We start from the raw sequence: 18,503 nt of genomic DNA, 5'->3' as shown, positions 1-18,503 counted from the left end.
CCATCCTAACTCCCTGAAATCACTTTTTATATCCTCGATCCTTTTCCTGGCTATATCATTAGTGCTAATATGTAACAAGATTTCTGGCTGTTCGCCCTCCCCTTTTAGAACCTTATACACCCGATCGGAGATGTCCCGGACCCTGGCACCAGGGAGGCAACATACCTTCCAGGAATCCCGATCCTGACCACAAAATCTCCTGTCGATTCCCCTAACTATCGAGTCCCCTACCACGAGTACTTTTCTATTCCGCCCCCTACCCTTCTTTGCCACAGTGTCAGGCTCAGTGCCAGAGAACTGACTGCTATGGTGTTGCATAACTTGGTACAGAAGCTATACCTGGGGGATGGGGCTCCTTCTTTCTCCTGAATTAGGAGTGGGTTCTAGAGGCTACACAGAAAAACAAAGATTACTTACTATTGCAAGCCACCTCGACCGCCAACTTGTGTTTAAGACTTTCTTGTTTGGTTGTACATCAAATATCCAACCTCCTCTTTAGTACAGCACAGCTATGGTACCTTTGCCTCATGTCAATTCCCCTGCCTGCTTCTTGAAAGGGATCGGGAGTCTTATATCAGGAATACCTCCAACTATCTAGATACATTGGCACTTACTATATACATTCTTTTCCTGCAATAGAAGATGCATTGAGACATTAGCATTGGGTACCGGAGCACCTACCCTGTAGCCATAGATGAGCATTAAGATGGTAATCCCCAGAGCTATGAATGTGTATTTTAAACTTACTGGTACAAACAAAGTGGTATAGGGCATGTGAGAAGGGTTGTGAATTGTCTCTGTTTGGTCAATTGTGAGAGTAAGCCAAAGGCAAAGTATTATGTATGATGTGTGTGCCTGAGATACCTCTGGAGTGTTCTAAACAAAGCCACCTATTGTAATTGTATCCTTGTTTCATGTAAGCTTTTGGTGAAAATGTATCAGATGGGTAAGTTGTCCTAGTTGGTTTCAAGGCTCGGTGACCTGATGATATATGAGCTGCTGCGTGTTATAGCTGCATTTATGTATTAACTGTGAATCCTAATAGAGGTATGAGAGCCACCATCACTGAAGTGATAGTTGTGCAACATTGGCAACCCTAATTAACTGCATCATGATGACAGATCAGAACTTTGAAGTACTATGCACATGAACTTTTAACTCCAAAATGTATTTTTTTAAAAGACATCTGGTATAGCCAAATAAAAACTGCAGATGTACATTCAGTCACTGTCCATCAAAACCTGGTCTGAGACTCATGGAATGTCACACCTGTAGTGTTTCAGGGAAACTACCATTAGAGAGAAATGTAACAGGAAGACATTGCAAGGGGCTACCTAACTCTATCATCTAAGCAGAAAGCCACCTCTTGCAAAATGTTTAGGTTTTGGCCTTCATGAAATGTAGAAAAAAAGGAGTTAGAAAATGGCTGCAATATTAACTTATGTGTGTGAGTGGCCTGATGTCTTACTAAGTTGACTGGAGTATTGTGAGGATCACAGATTTGAGAACAGCCATTTAAACGTCCCTTCACTGCAAATAAAACTGAAAAAAAGACATTCTCTCATACTGAGTGCTGGAAGCAGACTAGGCAACAAGCCAGTGAAAAGGAAACATGGCAACAGAAGGGCTTACTCATTCTGAGTGCTAGAAACCAGCTAGCCAGCAAAGGCTATCAAAAGGAATCAGGTCAAGAGTTTTTATCAACTCACAAATCCATGAAGAAACTGATCAACTACCAACATTAATTCTACCAGCAGCCTCCACTGTAACAGTCGCAGCATTCAACTGTCCAGTTAGACTCACCTCTTTCTTATCTATGTGTATGTATGTTGTGTTACTACCTCTTCTTATATGTAATAATTAATAAATTCATCTCATTTTGTTTATTCAAAAAAGCCTGGTTAGCTTGGCTGTCTCTAAAACATAAGATCATTTGTGTCTAGGAGAAAGGTATCCACAAGGGAAGGAGTCCTTTTAAAATTCATTTTGTTGTGACCGACTGAGGGGACAGGGTGAATAACCAAGGAGAGCTAGTTCACCCCTCCCCAGCTGGGAGTTTTATGGTTTGAACTGTAAATGGGAGCCATAACAAAACTGGGGAGCTTCACCCTGGTATGAATCACAGCCATTGAGGCATATGCAGTACACATGAGTTCTCTGAAGTGACAAACTCATAATGTGAATTCACACTCATTGCAGAATGAAGCATTGAGTAGATAGTGGCACTTGTGAAACATTCATCCTGTTGCAGTGTTGGATCTAGGATCCTGAGCCATTTTTGGGTATCATAGAGTCATAGAGTCATACAGCATGGAAACAGACCCTTCAGTCCAATTAGTCCCATTCCGAATATAACCCCATACTAAACTAATCCCATCTGCCTACTATCCCTCCAAATACTTATTATTTTCTATACTTATCCAAATGTTTTGAAGATTGTAACTATACCCACATTGACCACTTGTTGACCTATATTACAAGCTCCTGTAGCCATTCTGTAATAAGGAGGTTCTATCCAATAGAAAATTAATTTATTTGGACATCAAAGAGACTTTTGGTAAGGTTCCACATTGGAGGTTAGTGGCAAAATTAAAGGATTGGAAAGTAACGTACTGGGCATTGATTGAGAATTGGTGGACACACAGGAAACAGATTGGGAATAAATGGACTTTTCCAGACAGTGATAGTGGGGTACTACAAGGATTGATGCTTGGGCCAGCCATTCATGATGTACTGCAGGAGGGAGCAAAGTGCAATATTCCCACATTTGCTGTTAACACAAAACTGATGGGGTTATGAGATATGGCTTCAAGGTGACTTAGATTAAGTTAAGTGAGTTGGCAAACACATGACAAATGCAATACAAATACAAAGGCCGAATGGTGTTATGCAATTTGGTGTGAAAAACAGAAAGGAAAAATGTCACTTAAGTGGTGATACATTATCAAATGTGGATGTACAAAGGAATCCTTGTAGAAATGTGTATGCACAAGGGTGCCCTTGTACACTAGTCAATGAAAGTAAGCAGGCAGGTGCAGCAAGCAAATAGGAAGGCAAATGGTGTATTGACCTTCATTGCAAGAGAACGTGAGTTCAGAAGTAGGGATGGCTTGCTGCAGTTACTCAGGGCCTTACTGAGACCACAGCTGGAGTATTGTGAATGTCCATCAGTTGAAGATTTAAAAAGTTTGGAATGTTCCATTAGAGTTCTCAGATGAAGCTTGCAACAAAGATTATTAAATACCAATATGCATGATCAGAGTCAGGTCTAAATATTTTTGAGGGCTCCTTTGGAGATTTTCTTGAGGGCCACCTTTTGGTTTTAGGGACTCTTTTTCATTCTCAGTAACTTCTTCATGAGGTGATGCAGCCTTATAATAATATCCCCTGTATTTGTATCGATTTTCTTAGGGTTTCCTTCCTTAGATGAATAAGATGGCACAAGTACCAAAGCAGCATTTGCTAGCCACTTCTAATGAGGTGTTAATTAGTGTGATCAGGGCTGGAGATATAACACCTTGTCCCATGAGCACAGTTTTCTTGATACTTACAATCAGAGAGAACAAGCTAAAGGAGATTGGGAGATTGTCCATGAGTCTTTGGAGCTGAGTGGCCTTGTGGGTGACAAGCACAGCATTGTCAGCATTAAGGATGCACTATGCTTTTGATTTCATTTTCAATCTGATAAATTGTAGAGTCTGCTGGCAGTGTAACCTGAAAATAAGAAGCAAACTGACTCACACAAGCAGAAAGCATGTTAATTCTTTTCTCCCATGCATCAGGCGCATCACATTGACCTATAGAAAACAAGCGAGAGAAGGGATAAAAAAAGTGGAAAGGAAGAAAGTGTTGTGCAGATATTGATAATGGGTCCAGAGTGATACTTGCGTTATAAATGATCATGTACTGGAGAAACAGCCTCTGCCAATGCAAGAAGGAGTTCGCATTTGTACAGTTGACAGGCATTAAAGTACACTTATAGTTCAGACCTTGAACAGAAAAGAAAATGAAAGAAAGGCCATAGATCAGTCTCTCAATTTGATTGTCAATAAAACCCGAGGCTAAACTGATAAGGAGCCAAAACAAAATAAATTAGATTGTAGTGGAGAGTTGGAGTGTATTCTGAGATATCAGTTATTGGATAACCAGCTTTACCAGCAACTTGTGCTGAAAATGTCTTTGCCATTGAGACCTATGAGGCTAAACTGAGACTAATCATTAGGGGCTTTGAACAGCCACTGGATGATATAATAATTACACTGAATTCTCTAACAGCTGGACAATTGATTTTGAAAATATATTTAATTATTTTGGTCAAATTTTAATGTGGATCAATCATCATAAAAAGTTACGTTTCCACAGGGTCAAAGAAACTACCCAAAGAGACTGGAAATGCAGAAGGAAGGGAATGGAAGCTAAATAAATGTGTCCATAGTCTCAGTAAAGCTTTTAGGATGTAGTCTTTTTAGTAATGCTTCTCATGTAGTTGATTTCACAATACTTCTTGAAGGTGGAAAAGAGAAATGATTCAAGAAAATATAAAGAGTTCTTGAAAGTGCTTTAGCTGTGGAAGCATCGTTTATTTGGACACAGTTCATGTAAGATTCTACATATCAATTATTTTAGATGTGAGTCCATTCAATTGAAATGGAAAATAATATACCCATTGAATGTTATGTAGATAATCATTTGTTGTGGAATGTGCAAACTGTACAAAAAGTGTGATGAATGGCTAATAAATTATTGAATTTGCTGATTTGAAACAAACTTTGGAGAAAAGGAACAACGTTTTGATTGCATTGCAAAATAGAAATGTGAACAAAGAACTTGTTAGTAGTTATAGAGGAGGGTCAATCACAGTATATTAGTTTGTACAAAAGGTGTTGGTTTTTATTTTAATTTATTTTGACATTTCAAATGTTCTTACTAGCATTAACTTTTATGTTGAAATAGGGAAATAAATATGCTCACTATATATGAATTGTTTCTAACTGTACACCCATTAACTGGGGATTCAGTTGTGCACCTCTTGGGGGCCCTTTTGTGGTGTCACTATCTTTAGACCAGGAGATCTGTGTTCAAGTCTAACCTGCTCCAGAGGTGTGTAATATCATCTGTGAACAGACTGGTTAGGGAAAAAATGTAATTGTACCCCTCTAAACAGACACTGAATTAAACTGAAATAAAAACAGAAATTGCCTGGAGAAACTCAGCAGGCCTGCAGCATCTTTGGAGAGAAAGCAGAGTTAACATTTCAAGTTCAGTGAGCCTTCTTCAGAACTGGTTTCTGCTTTTTGTTCCAGATTTGCAGCATTCAGTCTTTGACTGAATTAAACTGTATTTGTTGAGATAGGTGGTGCTCACCAGTGGTCTGCAGCTGCAAATCAGTGTTGATGAAATTATATAAGAAATTGTTTTCAGTTATATTCCTTACTAACTTTACTTTCTGGAAGACAGCACCTATGAATCTAATTTAGCAGCAGTGATTACTACCTCTACAATGTAAAAGGGCTTGTTGCATGAGTGATTGGAGAATTGAAATTGTCTTGTTTGAGAAAAAATGGTATTGAGTGAAGTATTGAAATCATAGGAAAATAAGTAGGATAACATACAAGTAAGGATCTGAAACTACAAGCAAAATGAAGATGTCGAAGTCAAACAGTCTGATTCCTCATGACACCTTTTTCATCTGACTTACCTGTATTTTTCATTTTATTTGATAGTTGAAAGCACCTGAAAACAAAGACACCTTGCAGCATTTCAATTACGTTGCTTTGTACAGATTCATACCACAGGAGAATGATGATCTGGAAATGTAGTAAGTAATATTGTCACTTGCCTAACCTCAGTCTAATGTAGCTAAAGTGATCTTGTATTTTTACAGACACCAGGAGAATAGCTAATGCATAACATAGTAATCTGATCTAATTATCTGTGTCCAGAACTTTACTCTGTCAAACTATGCATGATTTTTTTTCTGTGTTTGAATTCAACAACTGCATTCATGGCATACTAATCTGGTGCATTAGATTATTCCACACATTCTCCAGGATGGATGCTAACCATTCAGACACTGAAGGCAGTTTCTGTTTTGCAGTTTAAAGAATAATTGTGATTCTCCAGAATGTATTGATTGCAAACACATTATTCCTTTGTTCTTTAGATTGATAAAACACTATTCACAACCTTATTTCCTTTTGACTAGCTCATCATAGAGAATGTTTTGTTAAAGTCGAATCTGCAGCTGAAGGCATAGCAGTAACACAGACACAATGTTTTTAATGGCCTCCTTCTGTGCTGTAATGTCTATGATTCTGTGATTTATCAAAATAAAAGCAACATGCAATAAGTGGTGTGTTGTGAAATTTAATTTGACCTTAAAAAGAAGAGATGAAGGAGGAACAAAGGCACAAGGGAAGGTTGACATATTTTCCTCTCAGTATTTATTGCACTGCCATGTTGCTTTGTTTTTTTTTCTGTGTGAGACTCAGCAGAATGAGCTGACAGTGAGGTCTGTGTTGTGTTGGTGAACCAGATGGTGTAATAATGAGGTATTCATTTAGCACAGCTCTACATATATAGGCACACATAAAAGCAACACTAAAAGCTTTAAGCCACATTTGCCTTATAAGTAAGCATGATGGCTCAGTGGTTAGCACTACTGCCTCACATTGCTGGGGACCTAGGTTTGATTCCAGCCTTGGGTGACTGTCTGTGTGGAGTTTGCACAGTTTCCTGTGTCTATGTGGGTTTCCTCCCACAATCCAAAGATGTGCCAGTTAGGCAAATTGACCATGCTAAATTGTTCAGAAATGTGTGGGTTAGGAGAATGGGTCTGGGTGAGTTCCTCTTTGGACTGTCAGTGTGGACTTGTTGGGCCAAGTGCTCTGTTTCCACACTGAAGGGATACTATAATTGTGTAGGTTTTTACAACAAACAAACTCCTTCAAAGATCCATGTCTCACAGGAGTACATTTCAAAAGGAATAGGTGTTTGACCCAAAAGGTTCCTCTCGTGGAGTCATAACTTTGTAAAATTAGCCCACTCCCACCTATCAACTCACAAACCAAGAAAAGAGGACATCTTTCAAGGGAGAATTTACTCTGTTAGATGCCAACTGAGCTGTTGTGTAATTTCCAGTGCTTCGTTTTCTGTTCAGATTTGCAGTACTTGTAATTTCCTTTTTCACCCTTTGCTTTCTATGGTAATGGAACTGATCGGTGGCTATGATTAATTAAATATAAAACCATGGTAAAGACTTCAAAGCAGTGCAGGTACATTGGAATTCCAGCATTAGCGGTGGCATTTTTTTGAGGAGGAACACAGTGACAGCACATTGATCTTTTGATGGCCAATCTCAGTGTAATCAGGTGATTGAGTGGAAGGCTAGAACTACTCAATACATTATTTTTCCTATTCTACTGCCCACAACTAAATTATATCTCTTTATAGACACTTTGAATCCTCCTCATAACTTGTTATCCTCCCCATTTTTGTATCATCAGTGAATTTGGCCTCCAGTATACACTGTCCCTTCATCCAACTCATCAATGTAAATTATACATAGTAAGCACCAGGTACAGATCCCTGTTGCACTTCCCTTGCTACAGATATCTGCCTGAAAATGTCGCATTTACCCTGACTCTCTGTTTCTCCTTAGCCAATCCTCCCTCCATGCTAATATATTACCCCCCAGCACAGTGAACTCTAACCTTATGCAGTAATCTTTTATTTAGCATCTTATCAAATTACCTTCCATAATTTGAAATACACTACATCTATTTGTATCTCTTTATCTACATCCTCAAAGAATTCCAGTAAACCATCAACTTCAATTTTGCATTTACAAAATCATGCTGGCTCTGATTGTATAGTGTTTTCTTAAATCTCCAGTTACGACCTCTTTAGTACTGGATTCTAACATTTTCCCACTGATAGCTGTTAGTCTAACTGGTTCATTGTTTCTTGCTTTTGGCTCTCTCCGTTCCAGAATAGTAGTGTGGCATATTTGTCCAATCTTCTGCCACATTCCCAAAATATATGGGTTTTTGAAAAAATGCAACCACTATCCTACAACCACCTCTTTTAACAATCTTGGATACAGACCATCAGGCCGAGGGGACTTGTCAGGCTTTCATCCCATTAGTTTTCCCAATATTCTTTCGCTAAAGATTGTAATTATTTTAATTTCTTCCCTCTGTCCCTTGATTTCCTACTTGAGTTTCTACTATTGTGTCAGGCTTTTCATGTTTTCTACATTGAAGACAGATGCAAGATATTTGTTCAAAGTTTCTGCCATTTCCTTATTTTCCATCTTTAATTTCCCAGTCTCAGCATTTAAAGAACCAATACTTATTTAAGCTACTTTTTTGTTGACTTATGGAAGGTTTTACTGTCTGTTTTTATATTTCTTGCTATATTTTTTACCGCAATTTCTCCTCTTTTTTTTGTTTTCCATTGCTGGTTGCAACATTTTCTGGACTATGACTCATTTAGATTTTTCCTTTCAATTTGATTTGGAATGTATGTGCACCAAGTATGATTAACAGGGTGTGAGAAGTCAGGGGGAGTATTTTGTAACCCTAGATGGGTCAATTGCAACCTGTTCCTCACTCCTATCATGTTTAAAATATATTAAACATCACATGTGAGCAACCATTTCCTGGCTATAAAATCATACTTATTCTTGCTACAGATTTTGTTATGACTTGCACTTACTTTGACCTATGGAGACCAATATCATAAATGAAATAATCTTCCTAAATGACCCCAATGAAAGAAACTAATTGCATGATTCCACATTTTAAACCATTACTGTAACAATGTAACCAAAATAAACATAAATGTGAAGCAACAAGCAAATCATGTTCTGTAGAAACTATAAATTACACATTAAACAGATGAAGCAACAAGGGTAAATCTCAACATGCAAAATTCCTACTAGCCCTTTCTTCCTGAGTAGATTTCGACCACTCTTCATCATGTCGGATGTGATTGCCTGGTAACCTCTGATGACACCGTTAGTACAGAGTTGTATGGATACATTCATCACCAGTAAGGCATGCCTCTGTGAAACTTCTTTCAGTCAGTTATGACAGAGCTGATGGTATGGTTTTCCCAGAGACATCTTTATCCAACCATTCAGTGATACCAAATATATGTCATGATAATAGCTACCCAGTTCCAATCTTAAACTACAGTAAGTGTACCCCTTATTAATGTCTTAATGTCAATTCCCCAGCTTCCAATTGGTCTACATCTCCCCATTTTGTTCACTCATAACATCAAATGACTATCAAAAGTCCTTCCTCCAGTCTTTGAAGAATCCTGATCCGGATACATGCAGTAAGGCCCACATTAGCATAATGTCCTGCTGGCCTCACCAGCGTAACTCATTAGATCATTATTGGATCCATCTCTTCAACCGGAAGCCTCCTCTCTCCCACATTCCATCTGGTAGCTTGCAGAGGATAATTGACTTCCTTCCTTCTGCTGACCACACCAGAGACCTTTGTCTCTGAGGAACTTTTGTCTTTTCTTTCTATATGTGTGTGTCAACTGTTAACTCGGCAGATCTCAGTATTGTCTCTGAACATATTACACCTTGTTTCCGGTAAATGTTAACCTGGTCCCTCTGATCCCATGATAGCCAAGCCACAAAAACTTGTTGTCTGGCAGAAATCTTAACTGATTGTATAAGTCTTGTCATTACTTTGTTCGACCCGACATTAAAGATACAATCCAAAACATTGTAATCTTACAATACATTGCATTTGTACAATATTCAAACTGGAGCTACAACATTTAGAGGCGAAGTCAGGGAGCATTTTCGTACAGAGGACATTTATAATTTTCTCCTTTAAAGGTCTGTGAATACTAGGACAATTGAAGCTTTCAGACTTAGCCAGGAAGAATTGTTTGACTAATATATCAAAGGAATTGAAGCAAAGGTAGCAAAGTGAATTTGACATGTAGATCAACCATAGTCAAATTGAAAGCCTTAAAGGAATTAAAGGCTTACTGCTGTTGCAAATATTTTAAGCCAGTTTCCACAGTAAACAGCAGATCCAACCTTGCTGAAATGAACAATGCTGCTTCAGGGTCTTGGAGTCACACAGAGAAGTCCAGCCTCATCAAGAGGAGAGTCCAGCCATTAGGCAGAACTCCTCCTGACAAGCTTTGTGTTACTGGAATGCATATCAGGGTCACATATCAGTAACTGGAGCTCAGTTGTGTGGGTACATTGTCTACCAGCTTTGGTTCCTAATGTACGTTCCACTAATTGAGAATCTGTACATCAAGAGCACAGTTTCATTTTTAAAAAAACATTCTATGCCTTTACAGTAAAATAGTACCATTTCTCAACCTTCAGTTTACCAGTTTGATCTGAACAGGACCAGCCAGTTTCATCTCCACTCTTTCCAGATTACCAGGAGGTTTGATTTTGCCTGTCAGATTTCTCTTGGCACTGCTTCAAACATGTGCAGCTTGAGTTCCAGAGACAGTGCTTTAAGGAGGCTGTAAGGTTTCATTCTAAGATGTATGGCACTATATCCAAACCTATGATGTAACTGGCCTGCTCTCCTGAATGTGATTTATAATGGAAACTTTACGTGTGTCTGTGAATGTTCCATTGCTCATCAGAAAGTAATACTCAACAAATAGATGGAAGAACAGCACTGTAGTCTGCTTCATTACCTTGATTTAGGACAGAGTTACAGAAAGCAATAATCGCTTCAGTATATTTGAGATGCTGAACATAACTAGCCAACATGGCTAATTTTCTCATCAGTGTGATAGCAGGAAGGAGCTTTACCCACTTTTGGCTATGAACTTCTATTTATATTTTTATAAATTGCACACATTCTCACTGGCACAGAAATGATTGTGAAGGGATATGATTGCAGTTGTTAGCATTCTATAGGAAGTCGATAATATAGCTGTTGAGCTTTTTTATGAGTCCAGTGTAATGGATCTAGATGGCACAATTCATCTTTAAGAAGCAGGGAAAGGAGGGGGAGGACGATAAATTCAAAATTAATCTATGGAAACAGTGAATTGGTTATTACCTGCCCAAGTATTTTCAGCAAAGGTTGGGGGGTTTCAAATAAAATAGTGAGGGTGCGCAGCCAACCACCATCCTGTCTGAGGCCACCCCAATCACATGGAGGGTGGACAAATGCCAAAATTGGCAGCCTACCCAAAATATCTAAGTAAATAATTCAGAATTAAATGGAATGGTTAACAGCTCAGTTGACTCCTTTGTTACCCTCCACGTGGGCAACTCTTTAAAAGGTTTTAACATTTCAGAATGGAAGGGCACATTCTAATTGTGAGGAACCCATTGTACTTTTATAAAATTCACATTGGAATATGGATGTCACTGACTGGCCAGCACTTATTGCCTGTACCTAATTGCCCTTGAAAGGTGGTGAGCTGCTTTCTTAAACTACTGCAGTCCATGTGATACAGTTTGAACCTTCAGGAAGGAATTCCAGGATTTTGACCAAGTGACAATGAAGGAATAACGATACATTTCCAAGTCATGATGATAAGTGGCTTGGAGGAGTCATTGCAGATGGTGGTGTTCCCATGTATCTGCTGCCCTTATCCTTCTAAATGGAAGCAGACATGGGTTTGGAAAATGCTGTATAAGGAGCTTTGGTGAATTCCTACATTGCATTTTGTAGATAATACACACTGCTGTTCATGAGTGTCAGTGATGGAGGGCGTGGATGCTTGTGGATGTGGTGCCATTCGACCAGGCTGCTGGTGTCAGTTTCTTGCATGTTGTTGGAGCTGCATCCACACAGGGCAAGTGAGAAGGGTGTTCTATCACACGCCTGGCTTGTGTCTTGTAGATAGTGGACAGGCTTTGGGAAGTCAGGAAGTGACTTACGTGCTACAGTACAGAGGAACCTCGATTATCCGAATATCAATTATCCAAATATCGGATTATCCGAAGGAGATCCCAAGGTCCCAATAGAAACATTACGTCAAGGACCTGTTTCAACCCTGTCACGTCTTTTGTTTACAATGTAATTCTGCAAGTACAAATTCACCCCACAAACATGTGTGTGTGTATGTGAGAGAGAGTGTATATGTTTGTGTGAGTGTAGAGTGGTCTGTGAGAGGATGCATGTGTGAGTGTGGGAGTGTGTGTGTCTGTAGGAGCGTGTGTGTCTGTGTGCGTGTCTGTGTATAGGAGTGTCTCTGTATGTGTACAGCAATGTGTGTGTGTGTGTGTGCTCGCGCAAAAGGGACAGTAGTCTGACTGTTGGTGTACAGTCCCGTTGCTCTGGGAGTGGGGGGGAGGTCGGCGAAGGGAGGCGGGGAGTGTAGACAGGGATTGGGGGCTTATAGGAGGGGTGGTCGGGGTTTGGGGGGGGGGCGCAGGGGCTTGTGCACAGTGTGCTTTTGCCTAGTCTCCTGAACGGGGAGCAGACTTCACAGAAAACTCCGAGCCCCAGAGGAAATCAATTAACCGAATAATCAATTATCCGAACGAAATAGTGCCCGCCCATCTTGTTTGGATAATTGAGGTTCCTATGTATTCCTATCCTCTGACCTGCTCTTGCAGCCACTATGTTTATGTGGTGATTCTAGTTGAATTTCTGGTCAATAATAACCCTCAGGATGTTGATGGTGAGGGATTCAGTGATGGTAACACCACTGAATGTCAAAGGGGTAGCGGTTAGATTGCCTCTAATCAGAGATGGTCATTGCCTGGTATCTGTGTAGTCTGAATGTTACTTGGAGTGTTACCTTACTCTCCCGCTCCACACATAGACTTTAAAAACCAACCCTCAATCCCCTATTTACCCCTTCATTTATCAGTTTTCTGAAGGTCATCAAACTATCTCCACCCAATGTCCTTTACTTAACTGGGCCAGGGCATATATGGAGCCTTTACTCAGAGACTGATTGCCTACTCTGGAGCTTTAGTGTTGCAAGGACTGGGGCTTCATCCCACAGAACAGCAGAAGTCTCATTCTGTACTAGTTTAAAACACCCACAGCTCACTATATCTGTAGGGCCAGGTTGTTCGGAGTCCATCAACCAGCTGCCAGCTTAAGGGACATGCTTCCAGGAGACTGTGAAAGCAGTTAGTATTGATACATTCAAAAGAAAATTCAGTAGAATTCATTCACATTTCAGGAAGATAAGAATTTTGTGGGTGTCAAATATCTGGAGCAGGTCACTTCCCAACTCCAGTGAATTCAGGTGAACAGAAACTGTGTGACCAACAGGCAAAAGCATCAAAAGGGAGGCAGTGCAGGAATGTCCTGCAAGATTGACACATAGAAAACATACTTCAGTGGTGAATACCAATCAAGGTGAAGATGCCTTGCAACAGTATAATAAGAAACAAATTCATGGCAGTGTGGGAGACTTGGATGCACAAGGGAAAGCATGGGACACTGCAGGAAATTTGATAGTCAGGGAAATAAGTACATCTGCTGATAGTATCCATCCTTTGCTAACACATGCTGAGACCAATTATTGTTGCTTCACCATTAGGCCAAGTTACCTCGACTCGACCTCTATCCAGGATCTTTCTAGTCTGTATGATTAATCTCACATTACACAATGTATTTAGTCAGTGAGTCATCACAGTCAGTCAATATCTTCTGAAAAGCAAAAATATATTTCTTGTAATTTGCATCTTCTCCCAATTACATTCTGGATTCCCCAGAATAATTTGGAACCAATGACTGACTTCTGAACTGTCATCACTGGTATTTTGTGGGCACACCCAGCAGCCAATTTGTGCACCGAACGTTTCCACAAACAACAATGTCTCTGTAATTTATTTTTGTTGTGATCAGGAGAAAACTATTGACCAGGAGAACTCTACTTTTCTTTGACATCAGTTTGAGCAGTCAGCAATTTAATTTGAACTACATGGTTTCTGACAGTGCATATGTCCTTAATACTGATATGTACTGCTGTGAGAAGTAGTATGCACGACGTTGATAGAACTTGTCTTTCTCTAGCATTTGTGGAAGCTTTGTTGTTCAGTTCAACTAAAGGCTCACAAAATCTTTTTTCTTAAAATCACAGTGCTGGAGACAGAGTTTTTCTGCTGGATGATTCGAATGAAGAATGGTGGAAGGTAGGTCTTCTTGATTTTGTAGGTTACAATGTTAAATAATTCCAGCAGAATCTCCTGCCGTAGCATTGGCAAAAGCCTGAAAGAGACCTCTGGAAAATGGCTGAGGCTAATTGAAGGTATCAACATGCCCAAATCAACCCCCTCCCCCATTCCCTCCAACATCCCCAAAACCCAATGAAGGTTCTATCAATCAGAAAATTGGATGTACGCTGAAATGTCCAACTGAAGGACAAATTTCCAACCACACATTCTCAGCACCAGAGCCAGGAACATACTTTAGAAAGTTAGACCTATGCATGTAGCCGAATTCAATTTAAAAATTCTGAACATGCTTTGTCTGCTAAAAGCTAGGGGGAAGACTCCCCTGTGTATTATGTGTAATTAAACACATTCTGTCTGGTACATTTATATTTTTGCCACACAATTCACGTAGAGGATTGTTCCTGCCGGCTGTTAGTAGTTAAGAAAGGGGAATAAAAATATCTGGAAATAATAAAAACATGTTCCAGCATGGGTTCAATTCCCACACTAGCTGAGGTCACCATGAAGAACTCTCTTTCTCAACATTCTCCTTCACCTGAGGCATTGTGACCCTCAGGTTAAAATGACACCCAGTCATCTCTCTCTAATGAGAAGGCAGCCTTATGTCTTAGAGTCATAGAGCATGGAAACAGACCTTCGGTCCAACCCGTCCATGCCGACCAGATATCCCAACCCAATCCAGTCCCACCTACCAGCACCCGGCCCATATCCCTCCAAACCCTTCCTATTCATATACCCATCCAAATGCCTCTTAAATGTTGCAACTGTACCAGCCTCCACCACATCCTCTGGCAGCTCATTCCATACACGTACCACCCTCTGCTTGAAAATGTTGCCCCTTAGGTCTCGTTTATATCTTTCCCCTCTCACCCTAAACCTATGCCCTCTCGTTCTGGACTGCCGAACCCAGGGAAAAGACTTTGTCTATTTATCCTATCCATGCCCCTCATAATTTTGTAAACCTCTATAAGGTCAGCCCTCAGCATCCAACACTCCAGGGAAAACAGCCCCAGCCTGTTCAGCCTATCCCTATAGATCAAATCCTCCAACCCTGGCAATATCATTGTAAATCTTTTCTGAACCCTTTCAAATTGCACAACATCTTTCCGATAGGACGGAGACCAGAATTGCACACATTATTCCAACAGTGGCCTAACCAATGTCCTATACAGCCGCAACATGACCTTCCAACTCCTGTACTCAATACTCTGACCAATAAAGGAAAGCATACCAAACTCCTTCTTCACTATCCTATCTACCATAGACTCCACTTAAAAGGAGCTATGAACCTGCACTCCAAGGTCTCTTTGTTCAGCAACACTCCCAAGGACCTTACCATTAAGTGTATTTGTCCTGTTAAGATTTGCTTTCCCAAAATGCAGCAGCTCACATTTATCTGAATTAAATGCTATCTGCCACTTCTCAGCCCATTGGCCCATCTGGTCCAGATCCTGTTGTAATCTGAGGTAACCTTCTTCGCTGTCCACCACACCTCCAATTTTGGTGTCATCTGCAAACTTACGAACTGTACCTCTTATGCTCGCATCCAAATCATTTATGTCAATGACAAAAAGTAGGGAACCCAGCACCGATCCTTGTGGCACTCCACTGATCACAGGCCTCCAGTCTGAAAAACAACCCTCCACCACCACCCTCTGTCTTCTACCTTTGAGCCAGTTCTGTATCCAAATGGCTAGTTCTCCCTGGATTCTGTGAGATCTAACCTTGCTAATCAGTCTCCCATGGGAAACCTTGTCGAACGCCTTACTGAAGTCCATATGGATCACATCTACCGCTCTGCCCTCATCAATTCTCTTTGTTACTTCTTCAAAAATCTCAATCAAGTTTGTGAGACATGATTTCCCACACACAAAGCCATGTTGACTATCCTTAATCAGTCCTTGCCTTTCCAAATACATGTACATCCTGTCCCTCAGGATTCCCTCCAGCTTGCCCACCATCAACATCAGGCTTACTGGTCTATAGTTCCCTGGCTTGTCCTTACCACCCTTCTTAAGCAGTGGCACCACGTTAGCCCACCTCCAGTCATCCGGGACCTCACCTGTGACTATTGATGATATAAATATCTCAGCAAGAGGCCCAGCAACACTTCTCTAACTTCCCACAGAGTTCTAGGGTACACCTGATCAGGTCCTCGGGATTTATCTTGTTTTAATTGACTGCATTTTTCAAATCAATTGCCCTGTGACACACATTAGAATTTGAACCGTTATCATATGACTATGAGATCTTTCCAGTTTCTACTGTAGGCTGCAAACTAACAGTTATGTTCCATCATTTCAGCTCTCTCCATCTCTGTCCCCATACTTACAAATGTGGAAATGGGTGAGTTGGAGAGCTCTGGGACTATTCCCACTGGGAAAATTTAGAATTTTTGCATTCTAAATGTGGTATTTCGTTTAGTTTCTATAAAAGACTTTAAGACACAGTTGATAGATCTTTAATCTGAAAAACAAAAATAAGAAGCTATATAGGTTTTTACTAGACAAACCAATTGTTCAAAGACTACCTCAACAGTCATTGTCTTATGTTTCTATACGTCCTGCCTTGTCCTGCTTGCTTCCGATTCACTCCATCCACAACCCACCAATTAACTTTAACACTCTTCTGCCTCTATACCACCCACACCCAATTCCAATTTATCCTGACCTTCTGCTCCTCTCTAGCTCAGGTTCAAATGCTATTCTTTTTTATTCTGTCCAAACTGTCATTTTTTTTCTCAATTCAGGCAAACTAATCCCTTCTTTAGGGTGTCATGAGATTCAGGGAAATCATGATGATGTAACTCACCACAGGACTCTAACATCAAAAGACCATAAGACCATAAGACATAGGAGTGGAAGTAAGGCCATTCAATCATGGCTGATGCGCATTTCAGCTCCACTTACCAGTGTTCTCCCCGTAGCCCTTAATTCCTCTAGACAACAAGAATCTATCAATCTCGGCCTTGAAGACATTTAGCGTCCCGGCTTCCACTGCACTCCGTGGCAATGAATTCCACAGGCCCACCACTCTCTGGCTGAAGAAATGTCTCCGCATTTCTGTTCTGAAATGACCCCCTCTAATTCTAAGGCTGTGTCCACGGGTCCTAGTCTCCTCGTCTAACGGAAACAATTTCCTAGCATCCACCTTTTCCAAGCCATGTATTATTTTGTACGTCTCTATTAAGTCTCCCCTTAATCTTCTAAACTCAAACGAATACAATCCCAGTATCCTCAGCCGTTCCTCATATGTTAGACCTGTCATTCCAGGGATCATCCGTGTGAATCTCCGCTGGACACGTTCCAGTGCCAGTATGTCCTTCCTGAGGTGTGGGGACCAAAACTGGACACAGTACTCCAAATGGGGCCTAACCAGAGCTTTATAAAGTCTTAGTAGTACATCTCTGCTTTTATATTCCAACCCTCTTGAGATAAGAGACAACATTGCATTCGCTTTCTTAATCACGGACTCAACCTGCATGTTTACCTTTAGAGAATCCTCGACTAGCACTCCCAATCCCTTTGTGCTTTGGCTTTATTAATGTTCTCACCATTTAGAAAGTAGTCTATGCTTTTATTATTTTTGCCAAAGTGCAAGACCTCGCACTTGCTCACGTTAAATTCCATCAGCCACTTCCTGGACCACTCTCCCAACCTGTCAAGATCCTTCTGCAGCCGCCCCACTTCCTCAGTACTACCTGCCTGTCCACCTAACTTCGTACCATCGGCAAACTTCGCTAGAATGCCCCCGGCTCCCTCATCCAAATCATTAATATATAATGCGAACAGCTGTGACCCCAGCACCGAACCCTGCGGGACACCGCTCGTCACCGGCTGCCATTCCGAAAAAGAACCTTTTATCCCAACTCTCTGCCTTCTGTCAGACAGCCAATCCTCAATCCATCCCAGCAGCTCACCTCGAACACCATGGGCCCTCACCTAGCTCAGCAGCCTCCCGTGTGGCACCTTATCAAAGGCCTTTTGAAAGTCTAGATAGACCACATCCACTGGGTTTCCCTGGTCTAACCTACTTGTTACCTCTTCAAAAAATTCCAACAGGTTTGTCAGGCATGACCTCCCTTTACTAAATCCATGTTGACTTGTTCTAATCAGACTCTGCTCTTCCAAGAATTTAGAAACCTCATCCTTAATGATGGACTGTGTAACTGCTGGTAATGTTTTTTAGTATGATCATAGTAAAATTCCAGTCAACACATTTAATGCATATTCTCTACCTATTTTGGAAAATAGTGGATTGCCATGATTCAGGTCTCCATCTGCAAGGTGATGTTGTTGCATTTCTTCATCTCTCTCTGTCCCATGGGCTTAGATTTTACAGTTGA

General features: G+C 40.6%; 1 protein-coding gene across 2 annotated transcripts in view; it reads left to right on the top strand.

Annotated features, from left to right (window-relative positions):
* stac (SH3 and cysteine rich domain) overlaps positions 1-18,503 on the top strand; it is a 123,125-nt gene that overhangs the window by 88,863 nt on the left and 15,759 nt on the right. For both annotated transcript variants that reach the window (XM_043688836.1, XM_043688837.1), the window contains exons 8-9: positions 5,724-5,818; positions 14,065-14,116. In XM_043688836.1, the coding sequence (XP_043544771.1) occupies positions 5,724-5,818; positions 14,065-14,116 (147 nt within the window). The remainder of the gene's footprint in view (positions 1-5,723; positions 5,819-14,064; positions 14,117-18,503) is intronic.

This window comes from Chiloscyllium plagiosum, chromosome 4, assembly GCF_004010195.1.
Source record: "Chiloscyllium plagiosum isolate BGI_BamShark_2017 chromosome 4, ASM401019v2, whole genome shotgun sequence".
Classification (NCBI taxonomy): domain Eukaryota; kingdom Metazoa; phylum Chordata; class Chondrichthyes; order Orectolobiformes; family Hemiscylliidae; genus Chiloscyllium; species Chiloscyllium plagiosum.
Note: the sequence above shows the minus strand (reverse complement) of the source record. Positions and strands in the feature narration are given on the sequence as shown.